The sequence below is a fragment of the Hemicordylus capensis genome, chromosome 4, assembly GCF_027244095.1.
Source record: "Hemicordylus capensis ecotype Gifberg chromosome 4, rHemCap1.1.pri, whole genome shotgun sequence".
NCBI lineage: Eukaryota > Metazoa > Chordata > Lepidosauria > Squamata > Cordylidae > Hemicordylus > Hemicordylus capensis.
Window position 1 is genome coordinate 41,028,105 of NC_069660.1, and position 25,355 is coordinate 41,053,459.

At 40.6% G+C, this 25,355-nt stretch overlaps 1 protein-coding gene across 19 annotated transcripts in view; it reads left to right on the forward strand.

Moving 5' to 3' along the window:
* The window catches only part of PTPRT (protein tyrosine phosphatase receptor type T), a 938,880-nt gene that overhangs the window by 466,262 nt on the left and 447,263 nt on the right, over positions 1-25,355 (forward strand). For all 19 annotated transcript variants that reach the window (XM_053243888.1, XM_053243897.1, XM_053243900.1 and 16 more), the window contains one exon: positions 843-1,136. In XM_053243888.1, the coding sequence (XP_053099863.1) occupies positions 843-1,136 (294 nt within the window). The remainder of the gene's footprint in view (positions 1-842; positions 1,137-25,355) is intronic.

Sequence of the window (25,355 nt, forward strand, 5' to 3'; positions counted from 1 at the left end):
TTAAGAGAACGTCTTCTTCACCATGAACCCCACTGCCTATTAAGATCAACTGGAGAGGTTCATCTGCAGTTGCTGCCAACTCATCTGGCAGCTACTGGGGAACAGGGCTTCTCCGTTGCAGCCCTTGGACTTTGGAATATGCTCCCTGTTTAAATAAGAGCCTCCCCATCTCTGGCAGCTTTTAAAAAGGCAATGAAGACCTGACCACATGTTATTGTAAACTGCCCAGAGATGAAAGTTTGGGGCAGTATACAAATTTGGTAAATAAAAATAAATAAATGAATGAATTTATTCACCCAGGCTTTTAATTAGATTTATAGTTTTAATATTTTTAATACGGGGTTTTAAATGTTCTTAATGTGTTAAATGATTTTAATTGTTAATTGATTTAATGTTTCCAATTATTTTAATTGTAAACTGCCCAGAGATGCAAGTTTTGGGTGGTATAGAAATGTTTTTAACTAACTAACTAACTAACTAACTAACTAACTAACTAACTAACTAACTAACTTCTGAATTGTACTTCTGTAGATTCTGTTGCATTATCAGGTACCTGAAGGGTTACTTTTCACATGGATAAAGCCTAAAGGCATAGAATCTGAATGTATGTAGGCTCTGCTTAGAAGTTATACTGAATATGTATAGGGCATGATCCTGTTCCCTCCCCATATGCATTAAGTCCACACAGTAAAGATGATTATTTCCTTGCATAATCAACTCTCCCCAAATTAAAGACATATAAAATGTAAATTCTGTTAGCATGACCAGGGACTTGATGGGTTACTTATCACATGGAAAAAGTCAGCAGCATTCACAGACTTATTTCTTGTTATTGTTTTCAGAACCTCCCACACCTATTGCACCCCCAGAGCTACTAGCAGTTGGAGCCACCTATCTATGGATCAAACCCAATGCTAACTCCATCATTGGTGATGGGCCTATCATCCTGAAAGAGGTGGAATATCGTACAACAAATGGGAACTGGGCTGAAACCCACATTGTTGATTCACCCAATTACAAGTTATGGCATCTGGATCCAGATGTGGAATATGAGATCAGAGTGCTTCTTACTCGCCCTGGAGAAGGGGGGACTGGGCCTCCTGGGCCTCCACTCACAACAAGAACAAAATGTGCAGGTAAGCCGTCTTGATTTTAAGAATAAGTACTCTGTGTGTGGAATATGAGCGGAGTCACGTTGTGGTCGAGCTTATCCTGAGTTTGACTTTTCTGTTCTGTGAAGCTGCATATATGGTTTATGTAACTACAGATGGACCTCGGCACATGCAGTCAGGCAATTGAGACCTGACCTCGGCATATGCAGGCATATGCCTCCAAGGTCATTTCTAGCCACCATTTTGAAGAAAGGAGCCATTTTGTGGCTAATTTGTGTTTTTAAAAAAACACCATACTGCCCTTGCAATTTTTTTGTGGATAAATCAGCAAAAATTGGCATTTGGGGGGCATTGCTGGTCAGCTGGGGACCTGCATAGCATGGTACATCACTTTCTTTCCCTGATTTCCTCTATTTTATACCTTTTCCTGAGCATTTTTGCCCTGCAGGAACCCAACCCCCAATAACCACAGACTGAATTCACCTGCAGAAATCATTACCTTTATCACCTGCAGAAATAAGCGGGAACAAAGCCCCTGAGGATAATGAGGCCCAGCTGTAGTTTTATTGTTTTTGAATTTATTTTTTTCTAGATGCACCTTTTCTCACTTTTATAGTGGATAGCCATTTCATTTTGTTTATGTATAGCACTGGGCCCTGCTCTGTCCCTATTGTATACGTTCAGGGTGGCTTATAATACAGTATATTGGGAATTTTCAGATGTAATGTGGAACCAAGCTTTAACCATGGTCCTTGCTCAATGTTCTCAAGGCTGGGAATGCACACTCCCTTCCCCCATGCCCACACGAGTGTCTACTTCTGATTTAGGTCACAATATATCAAGACTGGTTGTAATAGCTGAGCTGACCAATCATAGTTTATCTCAAACTACTTGCTTGAAATAAACTGTATCCAAAGCACACAGTTTGTTATGGATCACAGCTTATTTCAGACAAAAGAGGTGATATATAAAATGGTGTGCTTAGAGTGCATGCAGTTTTATATTGGCGAAACTGGTCGACTCTGATAAAAAGATATAAGGAACATCTGGCAGACATACAGCATAGAGAGAGAACAAAACCATGGGCAGTGCATGTTAAAGAACAACATCAAGGCAGAGTAGTGAATAAAGATATTCACCTTGGCTGTGGAAACAGATGTGAGGAAACAAAAATCAAAGAAGCTATATAGAGAGAACAGTTGCACCCAACTATAAATGTTAAAGAGGAAATGAGGGAAGCAATGAAATTCCTTGGTTATTGAGTGTACGAACTTCATTATGCTTTTGTGTTCTTTCCCCTCCTTTCACTGTTTTTCTTGTATATGATATTGGGAGCTGCAAAGGATTGGTTGATTGCCTTCAGTTCTTTAGCTGAATCATGGTGTGGAGTTAGTTGTGTTTAAAAACAAGACTCGGCCAGCTTTGTATAGCACTGAGGATGGTGTCTTGCATCGAAACGTTTGCTATTTTGCTACATTTGTGGTTTAGTTTTGAAGTTTTAAAACTTTTGAATGTTTTTAAACTTGTAAACTTTTAACTTTCAATTGCACATTAAATAAGGTCTTTGGAAAAAGCTTCAAAATGTCTTAAAGAATGCTAACATATAAACAAATAATAATAAAACAATAAAACCACTCCTTTGCTTAATGTTGTCCACCAGCTTTAGATGACTCAGAATGCCTGATCTGAATGCCAGATAAGTCAAACAAATGTTCATTGTCTTTCTTTGTAGTTGTATTGGTGTACTGCATCTTATCTGCTATAAAAAGAGAAGCAGGAGTACATGGCCATTTGGATTACTCTAAAGGAAATGATTTAGGACCTATCTTTTCTTAAGGCTGGAATTTTTATGTGATCATCCTATGATGCCTTCATTCTGTTTAAAAAAAAAACCCTAAAGATTTATGGGGTCTTCACTTCATGGGTGCACGATCAAGAAGCTGTTCATTGTGATGGAACATATGAGAGAAAGATCTGTCAAGGGCATGTAAAGTGACTTACTTAATGGATAACTTGTAAAAAAAGACCTCTGGCATCTTCTGTAGTTTATTTCTCAGGGTTTCTATGTCAATACTATTTTAGTAGTGTTATCCATGGAAATATAGTTTTAAATTTAAAGATCAGAATAGGTAGGTTTGCTGAAAACATAATAGCAGTCATGGACATTTGTCACAAGTCTCTAGAACTTGAAAAGTAAGGTAGAACCAAAAGGTGGGGGGAATAGCTTGTCCATTACGTAAAGATGCAAACATTCCCATTGGATGGGCTGCTATGATGTCAGTCAGAGGCTCCATAGTTCTTGGTTCTGTTTATCAAAACAACCTCTTTGATGAAGTTGCTGTGATATTGTGATAGTTACCCAAGTGTAAACCTTTCAACCCAAAGGGTCTAGGGATAGAACTGATTGGATTATATGTGGAAGAAGGGATACAGAGAGCTACTGAAGTCTAAATTTAGAATTAATTCAACGAATTTTATTTGCCTTTCAGTTCAAGGAATATCCTTTACCTCTACATTACAAAAACAGATTGTCACTAGAAACTGGCAAGCCTTGAAACTAGAGAAACTGGTGGTGAATTTTCAAGCTTGTTCTGGAGGGAAATCTTAATGTATACAGTATATTGATTGCTTTTTTCTTCTCATACATTCATAAAACAATGAAACTTTGGCTACATTTGTGGTTTTTTTTTGCTGTGATAGCTTGTCAGCCTTTATAGGGGGAGAATTTGGCAAGTCACTACACATTCTTGAAAACATTTGATTAATGCAAATTCCATGTTTGTATTGTTGGCGACTTCTGATAATCGGTCAAAGTACCTTTTGGTTTTAATGTGTTCCTTCTTCCTTCCCCAGAGCATTGCTTTGGATAAAAGTTCTATTATATTTGTTAGCTAATATGAGGCAGGCCTTTTCAATTGCATATCTTAAACCAGGCTTTGAACAGTAGGCAATTACATCTTTAAAAGGTTTAATTTCTGTAATGCTAACTTAGAATTTATACTTCTATTATGTTAACAGCATTCTTCGTAGGTATGGTGAAAAATATACTTCTTTTCTCCATTTGACTGTGTTGAGTTTAACATATTTCAACTAGAACACCTGTAGTTATTGTGTTATTTTTAGAAAATTGCACTGTGATTGAGTAAGGTAGGCAAATCATGAACCAATATGTATACAGGGCATATATGGGGATGGGTAATCCTGCAAGCAAGGAAAATAGACTCTGTTCTTTATCAGCCTACCCACAGTGCTATCAGTTCAGGGAGACTCTGTGACTTGTTTTGAGCTGCTAGATAGTTGGACTGTGCATTGCATTGGGCTGGTAATCAGATCCAAGGCAATGTAAAACCTATCGGGGCATTTTTCAGCAGAAAACAAGTACTGGCTCAGTGCAGTCCAGACCATCCCTGCATCATGTGCATGATGCAAGAATGGTCTGAGTCATTATTAGGATTGGTCTGATAATTCAGCCTGTGCACAGCTCTTACAAGACGAGGGAAGAGAAAGGAATAGTACATTCTTTCTCAGCATGTTCCCTTCGCGATAAGAATGCATATCATTCTCGTTTATGAACTAATACATTCATTAACATGGGTATATAGGTAGACATGGTAACTGAGGTGGATTGTTGTTGTTGTTGTTATTATTATTTTACATTTATATCCCACTCTTCCTCCAAGGAGCCCAGAGTGCTGTACTACATACTTGAGTTTCTCCTCACAACAACCCTGTGAAGTAGGTTAAGCTGAGAGAGAAGTGACTGGCCCAGAGTCACCCAGCTAGTATTATGGCTGAATGGGGATTTGAACTCAGGTCTCCCCGGTCCTAGTCCAGCACTCTAACCGCTACACCACACTGGCATGTGTTCTTCTTGCTTAACAATACAGGAAATGATATAAACCAAATATCTTCTTCAACCAAAGAGATTCTAAGGGTTCCTCTCCCCTGCTGATTTCTCTTTAAGACAACCCATCATATATAGCTGTCTCCTTAAAGACAATCCCATCATATTAGGCGGGAATTCTCTAGGCCCTTCCATAGTCTCTGCCTCCCCGCCCCCTGCAAAAAAATGGTGGTGTTGTGCATACTGCTCAGGCACCAAATGGCATACTCTTAGATGGCGAGAGGGGGTGGGGATTAAAATCCTAGATAGTCACCACAAACTGTTCAGGCATTATTTGCTTAATGATCAGATTATTTATGTATTTATTTATTTATTTATGACATTATATGTGGTATGGCCTAAAAAGGAAGAGAAGCATCACATGAAAAGATAAAAGGTAAATGTAATTATAAAGATGATAATTTAAATTTTCACACTCTCGGAGACAGTTTAGCAGTTTGCCTCAGTGTGTTCTATTCTTCTTTATTCCTGGATTGAGAGAGTTCTTTAATTGGATTGTTCATCACTTGTTGCATCCAAGTAATTTGTGTTTTATAAATCAGGAAAGCAAATACTATCTATTTCATGTATTATTTTCGAGGGTGTTTTTAGAGAAAATAAAAGCATGGGGAAAGAAGGGCTAGTCCTGTAGTTATCCAGAACCTGATCCATATGGAGTCCATATTCATTTATAATATCCTCTCACACTGCAAGGATAGCTAGATGATACATTGTGGACTTTGCATCCCTCAACTGCCAGATCAATTGCTGATGTCAACATTTTCCATTTGAAAAGCAGGGTTAGGAATATATCTGGCAAACATTTGGGTAGATATATAATTAATTTAACTTTGATTGATACTTGCTGTTTATGCAGGCTTATAGTAAAGGAGCATGGGAATGCTTTGATGGATCAGTTCTAGAGGAATATCTATATTATTCCACTGTCAAATAATCATATTGGTTAATTCATTTCTAGCAATGGGTTAAATATTGCTGTGCTTATATATTTTCTGCCAAGAAAAGCTAGCCCAAAATGTTCTGGGTCTACATACATTAACAAAAGGGAATGAAAAAGACAGTAGAGGAATCAAACAAACAATCAGACCTCTGAGTTATGTGGCATTCCTTTGATAGGCAGGCAAAATTATTATTTCATGACAGGCACTAGCTTCCTGCAAATTGGGGAACATGCTGAGGCCTGAGTTAGTTTAGGCCACCAAAGTGAGACTATATCTCTAGAGTCTCCTGAACATGGTAAATGTTCAGGACATATTTCCAAGTTACATATCCCAGCCATGTCTAGAGCCAGTCCTGTTTCATTCAGTGGTCTTGAGAGAAAGCTAGAGTCTTATTTCATCCTTGCATACCAATGTTTCTTTAAAAAAGAATATTGTATCATAGCCAGTAGAGAGCAGATGGCTTTTGTAGTGGAGGGGTGAGGTAGTTGTTGCAGGTGGAGTGAGAAGTAAAGAATACAGATTCTTAACATCCCAACAGACTCATTATCTGAGAACATGTCGGTCTCATCTTCTGTTAATCCTCCCAAAGACCAAGGCAGTGTCAAATCCTACAGTCTGCAGCCAAAACTCATTTTGTAAAGAATTGTTTTAAATGTTTCCTATGGAAAGCACACTGATTCTGAAGGTCATTACTGCCAGAGATTTGGGGCTGGTTGCTGCACTTATATATATTTTTAATTATTTTTTAAATTTACCTAGAGGAGAGACTTGGTTTGTCAGACACAGCACAAAGTTTTAATGTGGGACTTCAGGACTCCTGAGGGATCCTACTGTAATGGCTGGGTATGCATACTCCTCCAAATTATTTTCATACAATATTCTGCATCTGTTGTGCACCACATAAGTTCCATATTAATATCTGTCCTTTTCTTAAGTAATATACCACTGGGTTCATTAAAGGAAAATTATCCAGCATTTAAATGTTAGAGCCTGTTTCTACCAGAGAAGGAAATCCATGACTGCACATCTTTCATACTATGAAGAGAGCATTTATAAGAACACTAACCACAGAAAAATTACAAGGATTTCAAACCTCATGGTTAGGATGTTATAGAGCAAGAGAATGTTAAATAAGAAGAGTGAATTTTCATTCTCATTCTAATATAAAGCCAACTGTGTTCCCTACTTTTCTAGGAGTGCAAGTCTTAATGTGCTAATCTTAATCTTACATATCTTAATGTGTACTTTTATATATTGCCTTCAATAGCATGTGAGTGCATTCTTGGTTTGCACATAAAAGATAACACTGGTGTCTATCTATCTTCTCTCTCTATAATTCTCTTAAACGTACCCGTCGCTAATCCCATGCGTGGCAGCTCTTGCGAGAGTTCGCGAGCAGCTCCTCGGATAGCAGCAGACACAGGCGGGAGGGAAGAAAATGGCAGTGCTGGCCAGCGGGTGGGGGGGGGAGATGGTGGTGGGTGGGCAGAGAAGAAAACAGTGGCTGGAGGGTGGGGCGGCTGACCAGCAGGTGGCTGGCCAGCAGAGAAGTGGCCGGGTGGGCGGCAGGGAAGTGGCCAGGCAGGCGGTGGGGAAGCAGCAGCGGCAAACGAGAGGCCCGCCTGCCGGCCCAAAGGAAGTATGGATCGCACTGGGGCCGAATGTGAAGGGCGGGGGTGTGCGGTGGAGAAGGCGGTGCAGCCTCCCTCTCCAGCCTGCCTGCCAGCCCAAAGGAAGGTACTGGGGCCAAAATGTGAAGCACTGAGAGGGCGGCGCAGCCGCCCTCTCCGGCACCAGGTCGGCTCACACTGGAGTTTGGCCGATTAGGCGGAGCAAAAGGTGTTACAGCCTCCCTCTCCGGGCCTGCCTGCCGGCCAAATGACAGGTCAGTGAACAGGGGGTGGGGGTGAGGGGAGCAAAAAACAGGGGAGAAAGCAGGGGTGGGGAAAACTGGGAGAACTAGAGACACAGATGGTTTGTGCCCGGTTCAGCTAGTAGTTAATTAATTCATTTGTTGTTGCAAACAGTTAATTAGGAAATTTTTCTAATTGGGTCACTGACATCTGAACATTTGTCGCTATGTTTTCTTGTAAAAGAAATATAATAGTGGATTCAATTTAATTTCTTTCTTTGGATGAAAATGGAAATTGAATAAGACAGAGGATCCCTCGTTTGGTGGTAATAAGCCTCCCTGCACCAAGAAAGAGTGATCAAGCCTTCTCAGGTCTTCTAAATGGGTACGAAGAGTTGTTTGATACATGAAGACACATACTGTATTTCCTAGGAATGCATTTGCTGGGTAATGTGAATGCATGGGCAGGGGGGAATTTGCAGGAGAGAAATGACAAGAAGTTGAAGTGTTAAGCAAGCCCTTTCACACACCAATTTTCCCCTCCCCAAATTCATGTTACAAGAGAAGTATGGGATTGGGAACCCCATCATTTTTTGCACAATATGTAGTTCTTCTTTCATCCTTTTCTGTAGCCAGATTTGCCATGTGTGTCCACACCATTAAAACTCAAGCAGTAGCACAGCATGGAACAATCATATGGGTAAAGTGTATTTACGTAAAGGGTTTCTGACATGGATGTCCAAAGTGAAGCAAATCCGTTCCTGGAAAATCTCTGGATGGAAAATGCCTGGGAACTTCATGTAGTTGTTGAAACATCATTGGAGGAAAGGTAGAATATAGATGTAATGAATTTGTAACAATAGCCATTCCACCTCCATAAGCTATCAAACTCACTTACTAGGGAGTTCAACAGATCACAGCAGATCTTACTTCAAAGCACTTCCTCAAATGCTTAGGAGGCATCCATCCCTTGCATAAGATTGCGCTGTCATAATGTTTCAGTTCTCTCCCTTGGCATGTTGGAGAAGATAAATTACAGAATTTTAACTCTGCCCTAAGTTAAAATGATATCACATGATAGTTAAATAGGAATTAAAGAAGAAACCATGACACAATTGTTGTTAACAACTTTTATGATGACCAGGGTAAAGTAGGGATGTGCCCAAACCAGCCTGGGCAACTATGGGCAGGGTGGGAATCAGTTCCTTTGAAAACCAGGTAAGCAGGTCCTTACCTGCTCCTTCACCACCCTGCTACTTTTCTGGATGCAGGGTCATGGTCAAAAGGGTCATGCGCAGCTGCAGCACTACTCCTGTCAGCCTGTGTGTAGCCTTTTGGAAAGTGAGTGACATGCCTAGAAAAACGGTGGGGTAGTGGAGGAGCAGGTAAGGACCTGTTATGTGATTTTTAAAAGAACCAATCCCCACCCGGTCAAACTGGTTCGGATGCGGGTGCTGAAGCTGGTTCGGTGCTTCCTTAAGGAGGAAGCACAAACCGGTTTGGGCACATCCCTATTACAGAGTAGAAAAATTCTTAGTGAAGTTTACAAAACCTTTTGACTTGTTAAAAAGTAGGAAAAAATCCCATCAACTGCTGATAATGCTTTACCAAACCAGAAAGATATTTTACATTAAACTGGATTATCTTATCTTTTTCTCTAATGCTATTGCATATCCATACACAGCAGTGTTTTTATCTCACTGCTGTAGCTATATTAAATTTTTAGTGAGGCAGGATTTTATGGGCCCTTATTGCTTTTGATGTTCAGAAATTATATTCAAAATAAATTAAGCCTGTCTGTTGATTACTGAGACAACTGCACATTTGCTGCGGGGCAGGGACTTTTGAAGGCCAGAACTTCAAGAGAAGCTTTGCATTGCCATGTGAATTGTAGGCTTGCAAAGTTTTCCCTTTGCAATGTGTGACTAACTAGCAAAAAGGGATAGGGCATTGTATCTGGTAGCTGCAGGTCAGAGTGCAAAGTAAAGCAAATGCCTTTTATGAATCTGCATTCAATATCAGCTTGCCACATTTTATTTCCTGTTATAACATCTGACCTCATTTCGGGTGAAGGAAAATGTCATATAAAAGAGAGTTCTCAAAAGAACAGTGTCATATAAAAAAGAGCTTTCAGTGTATCCCTCATCAGTGAGATAAACCTGGCTTCACACCTGAAATGACAGGTGTGTATAGTGACAAATTGAACACTAGCTCATCCATTGGTCTTGCCACTCTCCTCACATTTCACAGGCACTGTCCACATTTTAACATATTTGTAAAAGCTCTGCATGAATTTATCAATTTATTTGTCCTGTGTTACTTTCAGAACTAAATATATAGTATTTTTAAAAGTGCAAAACTCAGGGTTAAAGTGAGTAGCACTGTGATAGATAGCTTCTGTGGGGTTGTTGTTTGAGAACCATATACTGAACCTTGGGCTTTCTGAATGCAATGCATATGCTCTACAGACGAGGTACAGCCCTTCTCGTATTTCTGTGGCACAATTTTCAGATTGGAACAAATATTTATCCAAAGTGAAATTCAAAAGAGACTTTCAGATTTCCTCCAAGGAGAAACTGAAAACTGGATAGGAATGTTAGGCTTTGTCTGAAGGAAAAACTGAAATCTATGGTCTTTTAAAAGGAATTGGGCCTAAGTACTTTCACACTGAAGGCTTATCCTATCAAAATATCACAGACCTAAAGTCAATCCTCATAGTCTAACTTAATCAGTCAAACTTTAAAAAAATTTTTTTTAATTAATTTTAACAGTAGCAATATTGTCATTCATTACAAATACACACATAAAAGATGGACTTCTCGCTCACATTTCTTCGTGAATCATCAACTATAAAATTTACCCTTGCTATAATAATAATTCAAAACATAAGTTCAAACCCTTACAAACATAATTAAACTAACCAACCTGCGATTTATACTAAATTTCAAACCCTGCTGTCAAGTCCATAGTAGGGAAGTAATTTTTTAAATACAACAAAAATGGTTCCCAATCTTCTTTAAAACATTCCAAGTTTTGATCTCTTAATAGTGCTGTAAGTTTTGCCATCTCCGCATATTCCAAAATTTTTATCAGCCAATCTTCTTTTGAAGGCAGTTCACTAGACTTCCATTTCTGTGCATATATAATTCTAGCTGCCGTAGAGGCATACATAAAAAATGTTAAATTGGTTGTAGAGATAGCTCCTTGTGTTATTCCCAGCAGGAAGGATTCTGGCTTCTTAGGAAATGTCATTTTAAATATTTTATTTAGTTCATTATATATCATATCCCAATAGCCTTTAGCCTTCCCACAGGTCCACCACATGTGAAAAAAGGTGCCTTCAGAATGTCCACACTTCCAACATTTGTTTGAAACATTTTTATACATTAAAGCCAGTTTTTTTGGTGTCAGATACCATCTATACATCATTTTATAATAGTTTTCTTTGATAGCATAACATGCAGTAAATTTTAAATCCTTTTTCCATAACTTTTCCCAGGCTGCCATTTCTATATTACGCCCCGCATCTTGAGCCCATTTTATTATAGTCGTTTTAACCACTTCTTCTCTTGTTTCCTCCAAAAGCAACAGTTTATACATTTTAGAAACTAATTTTTCATCATTTTGACATAATTCCTTCTCAAAATTTGAAGTCTGGTCCTCAAATCCGACTTTAAGGTCCTTCTTATACATCTCATTTAACTGATGATACTGAAACCAATCTCTAACTATATCTTGTATTTCAATTAAACATTTTAACTTACAATCCTTTTCGTGAAAATGTACCAAATCCCTATAGGTACCCCAACCCGTTTGCATATTTACTTCTTTACGTGATAAAGCTTCAATCGGAGATACCCATAACGGAGTTTTAGGTTCAAACCAATTTTTGTATTTTAACCACACCCTCATTAAACTCCTTCTCACATAATGGTTCAAAAAATCTTTATGTATTTTACTTTTTTCATACCATAAATACGCATGCCAACCAAACCTTCTGTCAAATCCTTCTAAAATCAGTCAAACTTTTCCATAGCTCTGTAACTCTGTATGCCAAATGATATATGCCCCCCTGCTATAATAAATCAAGAAGTTTAATGTATCTTTCTCTTTCATTCACTCTCTGTTCTGGATATGACTCTTTTGAAGCCATATTTATGGCCCGCAGTGGTAAAGTAGAAACAAAGTTGTACTATATCGATGATGCAATTAATACAACAATTTCATTCTCATTTTTTAAAAGCTGGCAGATAGGCATCATCTTTCCAGTGTATTAATGAAATATTAGGTGATTTTGAGATAAAATTCCATGAGGCTAAGAGTAAAGCATCATAGATGGAAATCTCCTTTTCCAACACGTAATGCTCCAATCAATATTACCAGGGATGAAAACATGTTTTTGTGACATTTTGTTACAAGATAGCTTGCTGTAAAATAGACTCCTGTTCAGTAGGAAAGCTGGTTGTTTTCTAAACATGTTCTTTTTCTTATCTACCAGTTCCAAGTGGTACCTAGAATACTTGTTCTTTCTGCTTCAGTGATACATTTGGAATGTGACTTGATTACTTCAGTAAACACTGAAACAGAGACTACAACATGCCGATTCTTGACGCCCTTGTTCATGTTCTCTTTGTCACTGTCTCCCCCACCCCTTCCTTTAAAATAAAGAGTGTCAATGTTATGGAACAATTAAATCCGCATAATTGCTCCTGTCGTATTTTTGCAGCATTTTTACTCTCTAATACTAAATGAAACGTTGGCTGACACCCAAACTAACAAAGCACTTACTCCATGAACAAAGTTACACACCTACAAGAAAATTGAATAGCTGTGCAAAATCCTGAAGATGCACTCTTATGTAAATGATATGTGCATGATAAAAGGATGGAGCAAGAAGTTTTCCATCAGGAGGTGCACCACAGGTTGCATACCTCATTGCACAAATGCAGAGATTTTCACTTGTGCAACACTAGTCTAGAAAATAAATTCCCAATGTGGCTTAGCCCATACTTTGACGTTTACACAGTTGCTTGATTAGTTTGGATGTTAGCTAGTATCTCTGTTCCTTGATATAAATGCCCTACGAGGTAGACTTTTCTTAAACTAGCCTAACCTCTCTTTCCCTGCATCTCCACTGCTACTTGCCTTCTTCCCTACCCTGTTCACACTTTTCTCCACCCCTACCCCTTCTCTGTTTTATCACAGTTTTCTTTTATACGGTACCAAGCACTTTGTCAAGGTACACTAAATGATAATAGTGACCAATAATCACTATTGCTAAAATGTCTGTTTTGTGTGTGCTACCTACGTGTATCATTTTTTATACCAGAACAGCTTCTGAATGCACAATAATCTGTGGCCCAAAGAGAAGCTGTTCTGGTGTAAAAAAAAATGAAACACGTAGGTAGCACACACAAAACAGACATTTTAAAGCAGATGCCAGTCAACATGAACATGTTGGGAATTAACAGAGAGAGTGTGACTCTGTTGGTCCTTTTGGATCTCTTGCCAGCTTTCTATACTATTGGCCATAGTATCCTTCTGGAACGTCTGAGGGGATTGGGAGTGTGAGGCACTGCTTTGCAGTAGTTCCGCTCCTACTTCACGGGCAGATTCCAGATGGTGTCTCTTGGAGACTGTTGTTCTTCAAAATTTGAACTTTCGTATGGTGTCCCTCAGGGCTCCGTATTGTCTCCGATGTTGTTTAACATCTACATGAAGGTGCTGGGAGAGATCATAAGGGGATTTGGGGCAGGGTGTTATCAATATGCAGATGACACCCAAATATATTTCTCCATGACAACATTGTCAGGAGAAAGCATAGCCTCCCTAAACTCCTGCCTGGAGGCAGTAATGGACTGGATGAGGGATAACAAACTGAGACTGAATCCAGATAAGACAGAGGTACTTATTGTGTGGGGTTGAAACTTGGGAGATGATTTTGATCTGTTGGTTCTGGATGGGGTCATGCTCCCCTGGAAGAAACAGGTGCACAGTCTGGGGATGCTTCCGCATCCGAACACCTCCCTGATGTCCCAGGTTGAGGCGGTGGCCAGAGGTGCTTTTTATCAGCTTCGGCTGATACACCAGCTGTGTCAGTTTCTTGAGATGAATGATCACAAAACAGTGGTATATCTGCTGGTAACCTCTAGGCTGGATTACTGCAATGCACTCTATGTGGGGCTGCCTTTGTACGTCGTCTGGAAACTGCAGTTGGTTCAGAACGCGGCAGCCAGGTTGGTCTCTGGGTCATCTAGAAGAGACCATATTACTCTTGTCTTGAAGGAATTGCACTGGCTACCAATACGTTTCTGGGCAAAATACAAGGAGCTGGTCAATACCTAAAAGCCCTAAACAGCTTAGGCCCTGGGTATTTAAGAGAACGTCTTCTTTGCCATGACCACCATGGCCTGCTAAGATCATCTGGTGAGGTTCGTCTGTGGCTGCCGCCAACTTGGCTGGTGGCTACTTGGGAACAGGCCTTCTCCATTGCAACCCTTGGACTTTGGAATATGCTCCCTGTTGAAATAAGAGCCTCCCCATCTCTGGCAACTTTTCAATAGGCACTGAAGAAACATTTATTCACTGAGGCTTTTAATTAGATTTATAGTTTTAAATAATTTTAATACTGGGTTTTAAATGTTTTTAATCTTTTAAATGATTTTAATTGCTAATTGATTTAATATTTTAAATTATTTTAATTGTAAACTGCCCAGAAACACAAGTTTTGGGTGGTATAGAAATGTTTTTTAAAAAATAAATAAAAAATAAATGTTGGTCATGTTGGTATGCTTTCCCCATACCCTACAGGTGAAACTCGGAAAATTAGAATATCGTGCAAAAGTCCATTAATTTCAGTAATGCAAATTAAAAGGTGAAACTGATATATGAGACAGACGCATTACATGCAAAGCGAGATATGTCAAGCCTTAATTTGTTATCATTGTGATGATCATGGCGTACAGCTCATGAAAACCCCAAATCCACAATCTCAGAAAATTAGAATATTACATGGAACCAAGAAGACAAGGATTGAAGAATAGAACAATATCGGACCTCTGAAAAATATAAGCATGCATATGTATTCAGTACTTGGTTTGGGCCCCTTTTGCAGCAATTACTGCCTCAATACGGCATGGCATGGATGCTATCAGCCTGTGGCACTGATGAGGTATTATGGAAGACCAGGATGCTTCATTAGCGGCCTTCAGCAATTCTGCATTGTTTGGTCTCATGTCTCTCATCCTTCTCTTGGCAATGCCCCATAGATTCTCTATGGGGTCAGGTCAGGAGAGTTTGCTGGCCAATCAAGCACAGTACACTGTATACTTTTCAGAGGTCCGATATTGTTCTATTCTACAATCCTTGTCTTCTTGGTTCCATGTAATATTCTAATTTTCTGAGATTGTGGATTTGGGGTTTTCATGAGCTGTACGCTATGATCATCACAATGATAACAAATTAAGGCTTGACTTATCTCGCTTTGCATGTAATGCGTCTGTCTCATATATCAGTTTCACCTTTTAATTTGCATTACTGAAATTAATGGACTTTTGCACGATATTCTAATTATCCGAGTTTCACCTGTACATGTTGTATGAACTGACTCTTAACTGCAAGTAGCAATCTGTACCCTGCAAAGTGTGGGTTTCACTGCACTCTTGACAGTCATTCAGTATGTCACTGCTTCTGTCCATTAGCAATCATTTTGTGATACACACACCTCTTTTATTCCAATTTGGTAGCCTCTAGCAAGCAAGCAAGCAGCAGAAATGAATCTTCACTGAGATGCAGAAATAGGTAAATTCCACATGTTTGGTAATCACAGATTTGCATATTTATAGGATTAACAGCTGAAACAAAGGGAAAACACATATTTAGGGCCTCAGATTATTCTTGCACACATCCCCTCTTTCAAGGCATAGATGGCAGTTTTTGGCCTTGGAATAACAGTATCTCTGATGGCCTTTACTTTACTTAAAAATGGAAACAGTAGAAGTTGCTCTTAGTCTGTGGGTGACTCACTTAAGAAAGGTGGTTTCTTTGATCAAAGGTGCAGTGTGCCCTGAAGCAAGTTTTGATGAAACCATCAAAATTGTATATTAGGCCTGGCACACATTTCCTCATTTTTCCATTTCCTTTAACCTCCCTCTTCCCATAAAATTTACACGTTCAGACTAACCTGGCAGAAGCCACCCAGCACTATGCTGATGACATTTATAGCCTGTGAAATGGCAAAATTTGAGCCAGAGGTTTTTTGGTTTTTTAAAAATAATAATAATTGCAATCCTACTTTTGTATTGGAAAAAATAGACTAAGTTACCAAATAAAAGTATTGTTTTTACAATACTTACCTCAGTTGATTAATCTGGAACTTCTTGTGCTCAGTCCTTTTAAATGTGGAGTTTTAGAATTTTTTATCCACCCCTCACTACACACACACACACACACACACACACATTCCATGATGATTTTAATTGTCAGTGCTCAGGAGAGCTCAGCAGGCAAAGGATTATAAACCGTGTAATGCTGATGGAAGTAGAGTTTATTACCATCATCCCTTTGTGCCCGCAGCAAGGGAGCAGATGGGAGAATGAGAGAGGACAGGAGCCATACACCAAGCTAGATTGAAAATAGGCCACCACTTTAGTGCTTACAGCTTCCAAGAATTTAATGGGAAGCATGCCAGGACACTGTGATGTTGCTGACAGTCCAGCCACTTAGAGAGAAAACTGACCCAGCCTGCCTGCTGGCTAGACCAGGAGGAAAAGTGAGCTAAAACAGCAGATGATGTGAGCTCATGCTGCCCAAAGACACCAGCCTGGAGATGTGGTTGGTTGCCAGGCCCTATGGCAGACTGTCCTGGCAACTGGTTATGCTTAGTCAGTGATGATGATTAATTGTCCTGTATGCATCCAGATCCTGGATGCCATAAGGGACCCCTCATCAGCTCACCTCCTCTTATATCCTCTCCTGAATTCTAATTTGTGCCCAGAGCCCAATCCTACAATATGCATTGCAAAGCAACATAATCAATTGTATCAACCAACCTATGTGCAAATAAGGTGACATTTTGCTCTGAGAAATGGAAGGCAAAAACCAAGGGCCCACATTTGCTAGTCTGGGACAGGTAAGATTCCTTTCTAATGTCATCAACCAGAAACCAGCCAAAGTTCATTGCAAAGGAACATCACAAGCCCATAAGCTGTAATTAACATTTGCTCAGGTGGATGGGGAGGGCAAAGTGGTGTTCTCCTGGATCAGACCACTTTTTAAACCCTAGGCATGGTCTCAGCAGAGAGGTCTTCTCTCCAATATCGCCGGTTACCCTCATCTTCCAGTCAACCAATGCAGACTGTGCTATCTCCAGTTTTCCTTAGGGCCTTTCCCCACCATATTGTGATCAAACTGGTACTGGATGAGGAGCTGTGCTTTTCCAATTACTGGAGGAGGAGATGAGTTTAAAAAAATAGCAAATCATTCCTAAAATAATAAGTATTGCTAATGTGGGGAGGTGGCTAGCCTTCATGATATCCAACACTTTAATGGTTGTTCTTGGAGGGCTAGATAATGCAGAGCTACAGTGTGGGAACACTAAATCTCCGAAACAGTGTAAAATAAGATTGTAATGCCATTTAAAACAGATCATAAAAGTGTGTCATTCATCACCAGGGATAGTATTGCCACTATGTGCCAATAAGGGTCTGTGACATTCACACAGCCATTTCCCACACTATAGTCATAACTGCAATAGGCACGGTATCTGATAGAAAAAAGCACATCTCCTCAATGCAAAACAACATTGCTTATGAACAAAGTGCTGAGCAAACATGATATCCCTGCAGAACAAGTACTTCCTGAAGGAAGGATATTTGGATCCCAGCAACAAATAGTTTTGTGCTTAGCATCAGGTAAGGCTCTATATACAATGTTCTTTCCTTTAAAAATGCTGCATTGTGTGATATGCTTCCAAAATGCCATGACGACATTCCAGGGCCATATGTGGAGATATGGCCCTGGAAAAGAGCAAGTACAGAAGAGGTGGGGAGAAAAGTTGCTATAATGCATTTAAAGTATGCCTTTCCTTTGAAAGTGATTATTTCAAAAAGTGAAAGTTTTTGAAATGATTTTTGAAAAAGGTGATTATTTTCAAAAAGTGAAAGTTTTTTTTAGTTCTTAGAATTTTCTGAGAGTAATTGCATTTCAGAAATTTTGCCTCTGACTAGTGTGTCAGTGCAATGCATTTTTCATAGGCAGAGATCTGCTTGGTTTCAGGTGGGGAATAATTTAGCAGAAAGGACACAGGTGTGTACTAGGGATGTCCACAGAACCAGTTCGGAAGTGCTTTATGGGCCTCCAAACCAGTTCAAAGAAACGGCAGTGCTGCCAGTTCAAAGGTGGCAGAGGTCTCCCTTTAAGAGTGGGAGAGGGTGCACTTACTCCTCCCACCACTTTTTCCCTGCCAGTGTCCATGTTTATTAATGCCCATTAGAGCTGCAGCATGCCGCCCTGTTGCCCTCGTCTTCAGGATATGACTGGAAGTCGCCAATGCACCTGCACACACCAGCACAGGCACATATACATCATGCACGCATGTGCGCCCGTGAGTCAGCAACTTCTGGTCATATCCGGAAGACAAGGGCAATGGGGTGGCAGGGAGGTATGCTGCTGCCCCAATGGGCATTAATAAACATGGATGCTGGTGGGGGGAAAGTGGAGGGAGGGGTAAATGCACTCTCCCCCGCTCTTAAAGGGAGACCCCTGCCACCTTTGAACCGCCCTGCCGCAGTTCTGTGCACATCCCTAGTGTGTACTAAAGCAACTATGCACCATGGGAAATGGGAAAAGAATAAAGTCTAAGCTAATTTGCCAGTGTCATGTCACAGGAAGCAGTGATGAATTAACACAGACATATTGTCCATCAGTAGAATTTAGGAGCAGAAAGAGACATGAGAGGAAAAGATTTTTTAAAAACGTAGCTTGGGGATTCTCATTGTCCAATTTTCATTGGGATATTGGCACATGATGGGTCTGTGGAGATGAGCATATCTAGAACGGTACTGTTGCATTCGACAGTGTGTACAGCTAAGAGTTCTTCAACATGTTAGCAGCTGTGGCTGGAGATGCCTTTTCACGTGTTGCTTCAATAACACCAAGGCATTGGTTGTGGAAATAAGGAGAGCAATTCCTGTGTGAGAGGGAGACAATAAGGAGAATTTCCCCATTCACCTTTTGGCTAAGCCGGCAAACAATTTTTATGCTGTGTCACTCTTGGATATCTTGGTAGAGATACTTTTTGGTAGGAAAATCTGGCATAAATAATTTTATTCTGAAATTGTATTCATGGTGTTTTGAATTTGATACTCATGCAAGCAAGCCATAAGAGAGCCATGGATAAGGCTGTAGCCGTAGGAGCCCATGGTATTCTGCTTTGGTCTCTCTCAGAGGAATGTATAATGCTACCTTATACCTAGGTGGGTTGGTCCATCTAGGTAAGAATTGTCTACACTAACCTAGCAGCAGCTCTCCAAGGTTTCAGACAACAGTCTTGCCTAGCCCTATCTAGAAGTGCCAGGATTGACTCTGGAACTTTCTGCATGCAGTTCATGTGCTGTACCACTGAGCTCCCTGAATGTGCTATTTAAGAATGTAAAAAACAAGCACACAATTAATACATGCTTAAAGAAATAACATGGAGCTGATTCAGATAAACACCGGCTTCTTCACAATTTGATGCTGGGGGCGGGGGTGTTGCCCTGAGAACAGTGTTGGCATGTTCTTTACTCATGTGAGAGGGGTGTTAATCTGAATTGCCCCTCTACATACTTTCCAAAACCCTGGTTTATTTTACACAGAACATGTGTAGAGGAGTGATTCAGATGAACACACCTATCACATGAATAAAGGATGCCTTCAGAGTGGTTGGCACATCTGTCAATTAACGTCAGGGCAGGCATACTCTCTATGTATCCCCAGCCTCATCTCTTGAAGAAGCAGTGTTCATCTGAACTAGCTCGCATAGGTAACTGTAAACATTTTAGTCTACTTGTAGTTATGTTCTTTCTTCCTGATCTCTGAATGAGATTAAGCTGGTCTTGTGGCAATGAGCTTGAATTTTCCCTTTACTAAGCAGGGTTTGTCTTGGTTTGCATTTGGATGGGTGACTATAGGTGAGCATTGTCTGCTATAAGATATTCCTCTTGGGGGATGGGGATGTAGCTCAGTGGTAAAGCATCTGCTTGCATGCAGAAGGTACCAGGTTCAGTCCTGGCATCTCCAGGTTGAACTGGGAAAGACTCCTGCCTGAAACACGGGCAAGCCACTGCCAGTCAGTGTAGACAGTATTGAACTAGATGGACCAATGGTCTGACTTGGGATAAGGCAGCTTCTTATATTCCTAGTGAATGAAATCAACTTATGTTTGTGTCTGAAGTATGAGATTTAATTATCTGTATCTTACTGCGTGAACACCAGTGTTCCCTCTAAGGTGTGTGCATGTGCGTGCGCACACAAGTTTTTGATGTCCACTCAGTTAATTTTAGATCCTGCTCAAGTTGAATCAAGAAAACCTCATTCTGACTGTATGTGCGTGCACACTGCCTTGGTATTGCCACCCAAAACAAAATTCATTCCACGCACAAATGAAAAAAATTAGAGGGAACATTGGTGCACATTCAAATGCAGCAATTGTAAATAATAATGAGAAGATATCATAAGTGTGTTTAGGCCTGCTTGTTTTCCACATGAATTTTTGCTAAAATGGGATTTAAATTCTAAGGGGCACACACACACACACACACACACACACACACAATGTTTGGTCCAGATAAATAGTTATCAATTCTTTTCTCACATTTTGTTGTATATTTAGCTCTTCATTTCCACATCAAGCTGTGTAACTATTAATAATTTTTTTTCTTCCAGTGTCTGGCTTCTCTTTAAGAGGGTGTTAAACTAACGTTATGCTCTTAGCAGCCTGAGCAATGGCAATTAAGAGGATACCTTCAAGGAAGGCAGAGGGTCTTGTGTGGACCTTATGCTGTTGTCACAATAGAAATATACATGACATTGTGTATCTATTTGAAATCCTTCTGCTCAAAGTAGAGATTTAATCAAGAGATTAATATTTCCTGGCTTGTGAATATGAGTCTTGGAGCTTGTAATGAGCATTACCACCTCCACATTCTTCCCCAGATCTGATTTTAGTTTAACGCCGTCCCCTCTTCCATCCATCCATCTCCAGATTTGTTACCCAGCCACCTTTTCTCCCATCAGCAATCCTCCAAGATTTATCTCCTCTTTCCTCCCACCCACTTGCATGGCAATAATGGCTGCTCTAGCAACAAGAGATAGGAAGGTTTTCTTCTCTCCTGACACCAGGGGAATTCTTGCTAAGCAAATCTGGGAAGTATTGATGTCCCAACAAATTTGGGAAGTGGGTGGAAGGTGGAAGCTCACACGGGAGCAGGATTGGAAGGGACTCGAGTAGACCACTTTGCATTCTTAGTCAGAAGTATGATGGCTCCAAATCTGTTCATATTGGCATGGGTTTAAGTAAACCTTTTTCATATTGGCTTGGATTTAAGTGGAGTTGTTTCATATTGACTTGGATTTAAATAGACTTCTAGGTGATTCTCACGACCGGCAAGAAGTGGGCTAAGGGAGCTTAGCCCGGTTTTGGCAGTTGTGTGCTGCAATGGGAGCCGTGTGGCTCCCAGAAGCTAGCCCTCTTAATTATCCCTCCCCTTAGTCTAGGTTAGCAGAGCCAGCGCTCCACTAACCTGGGTTTCTGGATCATGTGCTGCCCTGGTGCAGCTCTGTGCCATGGCAATACACGAGTAGACCCCCGCCGGGAGGATGCAAGCAGCCTCCCGGGCTCGGGGATCTCTCCACGATGCCCCGTGCATCCTGGAACTTCCAGGGGCTGTGTGGCTCCCGATCCCTGCAGCCCCTGTCGGCTCTGTGATGGAGCCAGCAGTCGTGTGGGTGGCTGATCCGGCCGCCTAGGGCTCCGCGGGCAATCGTCTGTGGGGAGAGCAGGCTAAGCCCACTCTCTCCGCAGACCTCATTTCGGCAAATCTCACTGATCATGAGACTCGCCTCTATTTCATATTAGCTTGAACTTAAGTGAAGCTATTTCATATTGGCTTGGATGTAAGTGAAACTATCCAACCCTCCCCCAAACATGAGCCAATCTGATCTCAGTCTGGTGGTAATTTGCCCATCAGTAGTTCAACATGAGATTGTTTTCTGCATGATCGATATACCAAGGAAGCAGAAGCAACAAGGAAGGCTCCCATCTCAGACCTACCATATTTACTTAAATAGAAGGGGACTATTTAAGATGACACCTTAAACAATAGAGGTTAAACATTTGTTTGTTTGTTTGTTTAAACATTTTTATACCACCCAAAACTTACATCTCTGGGTGGTTTACAACAGAATAAAAACAAAGTAACACATTCATTAAAACAATAACAAAAAACAAAACAAAACAAACAACTGATTAAACAATTTAATACAGATTAAATACTGGTGTACCCCAAATAAAGAAGACTCTAATTCAATATGGCCTCACTATATTTAACAAGAAAGAACTAGAGGGGAATCTTAACTTGGATTTGGGTAAATACGATATGCAGGTTGAGTTCAGTGTCTGAAAACAAGCCTATTCATGAGCAAAGGCTCATTGCAGACATATGTGCAGATCACTGTGATGCCATCCTCCTATTGATGTGCCTTAATCCCTACAGGGTTGTGGTGGTGATACAATAATGGGAGAGGAGCCATGTATAGCACCCTGAGCTGAAAGGGCAGGTTAATAATAATAACAATTAATGATAATGATAATAAATAATAAAAGTAACCAAATAAGTAGCCAGTACATAAAAGTTAACATTAAATAAACAATCAACTTTTGTTGTGTCAGCCGTGCAAACGTCTCAACTGTGACTTTTCTGTTCTGTATTTTATTTTTAAATATAGGCTAACGTTTCTTCTTTTCAAGCCAGATTCTAAGCAAATGAATCAAGGTGTAATTACATAAAAGTTGTTGAATTATAACAGCAGAAATTTGGCCCCCAGTTCACATCATAACACCAACTATTACAGAAATAGTCAAAAAAAATCTCCTTTCAGTTGTCAAAATCCACAGCTAAAAGCAATTTACTCAGATTGCATGGTGTCTTTTATTGTTTGGTTAAGTGGTATCTTTCATAAGCTGATAGCCTCTCTTGGCATATTATTATTATCATTGTTTTTGCAGGGTGACAGATGAATTAGGATTCAAGATCTTGCCTGATGCTGTCTTGTAGTAGAAATCTGGAAAGCGGATAAGGTTAGGTGCATTGACAGATGTAAGTTAAACTATAACCCAAATACTATGAATCTGTTGCTGAGAATTCATGAGATATTCCTCCTCTTGTGGATCCTCTCCAAAGTTTCATGGTTTTTTTCAAACATTATTTCTCTCTCCATGAACATTTATTGAGGAATCACCAGGTTCAGTGTGAATAAAGAACAGTGTGTGGACAAGGAAAGAAGGGGAAATATTTTCCTGAAGCATTCATTCCTTTAAAGGTAAAAGACTGGGGTTTCTTTGGAAATCTCTATATCTTTGGCAAGTGAAAAGAGTAAGAACTTGTAAGCAAACAGTTCTGTACTATATTACTTCAAACATCATGTTGGGGATTGTGTAATTGAATGTCTTCTATAAAATCAAATGATGGACAGATTTAATTTAAATTAAATACACAGAGTTCTGCTTTTTTTTACCTATGTGTGTGCCAAATTTTACCGCTCCCTGTAAAGTGGAGAAAGATTCGGCTTGAATCTGACAGATTGCAACATAGAGCTCATTTGAAGACCTACGGTCAGGTGATACGTACAGCAAAGAAGTGATTCTTTTCTATCCGTATTGCATCCACAAGTTGTCTGGCGGAGTTATTCAGGGTTGTGAGAGGGCTAGTATATGCCCCTCCTTCCTTTAATCAGAATCTGAAACCATTGATTACCCGCTGTGATGGGTTTACTGAATTCTGTTGGAAAAAATCTCTTGTATTCAGGCCAACTTAGACTCTGTCTCCACAATTACTTTAGTGTCTGATGTGGAGGTGTCCAGCGATCCCTCTTGTGTGATTAGGTTGGATCAGTTCCAGTTTTTAACTCTTGAGGATGTGGACAAGCTGATTGGAATGGTGCGGCCTACCACCTGTTCTCTTAACCCTTGCTTGACACGGCTTATATTATCTGGTGGGTGGGGCGGGTTGTTGTAGAAGGCCTGGTAGAGATTATAAATGTGTCTCTGAGGGAAGGTAAGATTCCTCTGTGTCTTAAGGAGGCAATCATTAGACCACTTCTGAAGAACCCTACCTTGAATCCCTCGGGCTTGAACAACTATCGCCTGTCTCCAACCTTCTGTGGCTGGGCAAGGTAATTGAGAGGGTGGTGGCATCCCAGCTCCAGACAGTCTTGGAGGGAACTTCAGAGAGGAGAGCTTGCTCTGTGGTAGCAAGCATGACTTGTCCCCTTAGCTAAGCAGGGTCCACCCTGGTTGCATATGAATGGGAGACTTGGTGTGTGAGCACTGTAAGATATTCCCCTCAGGGGATGGAGCCACTCTGGGAAGAGCAGAATATTCCAAGTTCCCTCCCTGGCATCTCCAAGATAGGGCTGAGAGAGATTCCTACCTGCAACCTTGGAGAAGCCACTGTCAGTATGTGAAGACAATACTGCACAATACTGAGCTAGATAGACCAATGGTCTGACTCAGTATAAGGCAGCTTCCTATGTTCCTAAACCGATTATCTAGACCCATTTCAAACTGGCTTTTGGGCTGGCTATGGGGTGGAGACTGCCTTGGTTGGCCTGATGGATGATCTCCAATTGAGAATGGACAGAGGAACTGTGACTCTGTTGGTCCTTTTGGACCACTCGGCGGCTTTCAATATTATCGACCATAGTATCCTTCTGGAGCGTCTGAGGGGGTGGGGAGTTGGAGGCACTGCTCTGTGGTGGTTCTGCTCCTACCTCTTGGGTAGGTTCCAGATGGTGTCCCTTGGAGACTGCTGTTCTTCAAAATCTGAACTTGTGCCTCAGGGCTCCATATTGTCCCTGATGTTGTTTAACATCTACATGAAACCACTGGGAGAGATCATCAGGAGATTTGGTGCAGGGTGCTATCAGTATGCTAATGACACCCAAATCTCCTTCTCCATGTCAGCATCATCAAGAGAGGGCATAACCTCCCTAAATGCCTGCCTGGAGTCGGTGATGGGCTGGATGACGGATAACAAACTGAGACTGAGTCCAGATAAGATGGAGGTACTCATTGTGCGGGATCAGAACTCGAGAGACAATTACAGATATGCCAGCTGCATCCGTTTCTTGAGGTGAACAACCTCAAAATAGTGGTACATCTGCTGGCAACCTCCAGACTGGATTACTGCAATGCACTCTATGTGTGCTGCCCTTGTATGTAGTCCGGAAACTACAGTTGGTCCAGAATGCAGCAGCCAGGTTGTTCTCTGGGTCATATTGGAGAGACC